General features: G+C 42.1%; 1 protein-coding gene across 1 annotated transcript in view; it reads left to right on the forward strand.

The window, feature by feature from the left end:
- Positions 1–115: 115 nt before the first annotated feature.
- The window catches only part of LOC106812607 (protein virilizer-like), a 4099-nt gene continuing 2517 nt past the window's right edge, over positions 116–1697 (forward strand). The window contains exons 1-3 of the mRNA XM_014816513.1: positions 116–239; positions 911–1023; positions 1387–1473. Coding sequence (XP_014671999.1) covers positions 171–239; positions 911–1023; positions 1387–1473 — 269 coding nt within the window. The 5' untranslated portion in view covers positions 116–170. The remainder of the gene's footprint in view (positions 240–910; positions 1024–1386; positions 1474–1697) is intronic.

Consider the following 1697-nt stretch of genomic DNA (forward strand, 5'->3'; position numbering starts at 1 on the left):
ACCAAAGATCCTAGAGTGCCGTAGGCCTACGGCACTCTAGGATCTTTGGTGGTAACCGGTAACTGTGTCGGTGTCGTCGCAGAGGTCATGTCATTTTAGTTGTCGCAAAGCATTGTGGGAAAATGCCTATCTTCAGATGTTGAGTGCGTACAAAGAGTACAGAACCAGAAATGGAGTGCGGAGATGATGAAAATGCTGTTGAACTTCTCTTCTTTGACACTTTTACCCATGAGAAACAGGTACGTTACCACCATCGTGGGCTACAGTATATAGCCTACAATCAACACCGCCTAAAACAACAACCAATGCTTTCCCAGACCCCCCGGTAGCTGGTGTCAAGGCATACTGTATGTAGATCCAGTAATCTAAACACAACAGTCAACACTGTTACTCTTGCGTTGGTTTGGTTGTTATTCGACGATTGTCTTTTTCGGTTGTCTTTTTCGACACAGTAGCGAATCTGTTAAAGTGGTACCCTCGTTTGGCTGAGTTTGTCTAGTGTGACGTAGTGTCCTCATACTAAATCGTTTTCACTGAAATGAAGATCATGGAATGTGATCGTCACTCCACAGTCTGTGGTGCAAAACGACACATCCCACGTTTTTACTATTAGTATTACTGGCATAAAGAAACATTACAATTTATATTCATTGAACATTTCCCGTTCATCATGATGTTGTTCATGCTGCTGTTCGCAGTGTAAAACCATCAACCAGTTACCTGATCGACATCGAACGCCTTCTTCTTCTTGTGAATAGTTGTCTTTGCGATAGAACATTATTTTATGATAAATAACAGCCACTTGGACCATCCCAATAATCAAAGCTGAATATTGAAATGGCCCAAGGGCGTGTTGTGGTTTATGCATGAGACAGTTTTAGTTCATTCGTAAATAAAATGTGTTTTTCAGGATTTAAACCTCGATCTTGTGCAGTTTCCACATCCAGTTAACATTCATGAAGTCAGAGTTATACCACTTGGCTCTCGGGTGAAAGCTGATTTCCCTGGAGGATATCGCCTTGGGTATGGTTGCCTAACTACATAGACTGCCCAAGCCTAGTTCAGAACATATATGTGCGAAAACACATTTGCGGACACATTGCGAAAACACATTATCCCAAACTATCCTTGATCCAACTGTAGATCTACCTCTTCGTGAATGACTACTATATAGGCGCAATTATACCATAGACAATGTGATGGCCATATCACTACTCAGTAACAGCGCAGCTATTTAATTAATTAAATATGCGGGAATCACTCGTGAGAATATTTGCATTCGTTAATAGCTAAATTTGCCCATATTGTGGCGAGTTGAGTTCAGAGGCAAAACAGGGTTTTACTATTAGTTTGTAAATTAATCGAGAAGGCGGTGCAATTTTCCAGTGCAACGAATCCGTCTGCATTCGTTCTGGACATGTTCATCAATAACCTGAGTTGCCCCGGCGCGGCGTCGTTTGAGCGATTCGGAAGGTAAGTGTGATTGCTTGGCATTTCTTCACTTCAAAGTTCTGTAAAAGAACGGCGAATCGCACACGGTGGCTTCTTCTCTAAAGCCCGGCGCACACGTGAGTTATTTTACTCAAGTAAAATGACGCAGTAAAATGACGCAGGCGTCAAATTACTCAACGAAAATCCGCCGCACACGTGAGTTATTTTACTCAAGTAAAATGACGCATGAGTCAAATTACTCAACG

The sequence above is a fragment of the Priapulus caudatus genome, unplaced genomic scaffold, assembly GCF_000485595.1.
Source record: "Priapulus caudatus unplaced genomic scaffold, Priapulus_caudatus-5.0.1 Scaffold666, whole genome shotgun sequence".
Lineage (NCBI taxonomy): Eukaryota > Metazoa > Priapulida > Priapulimorpha > Priapulimorphida > Priapulidae > Priapulus > Priapulus caudatus.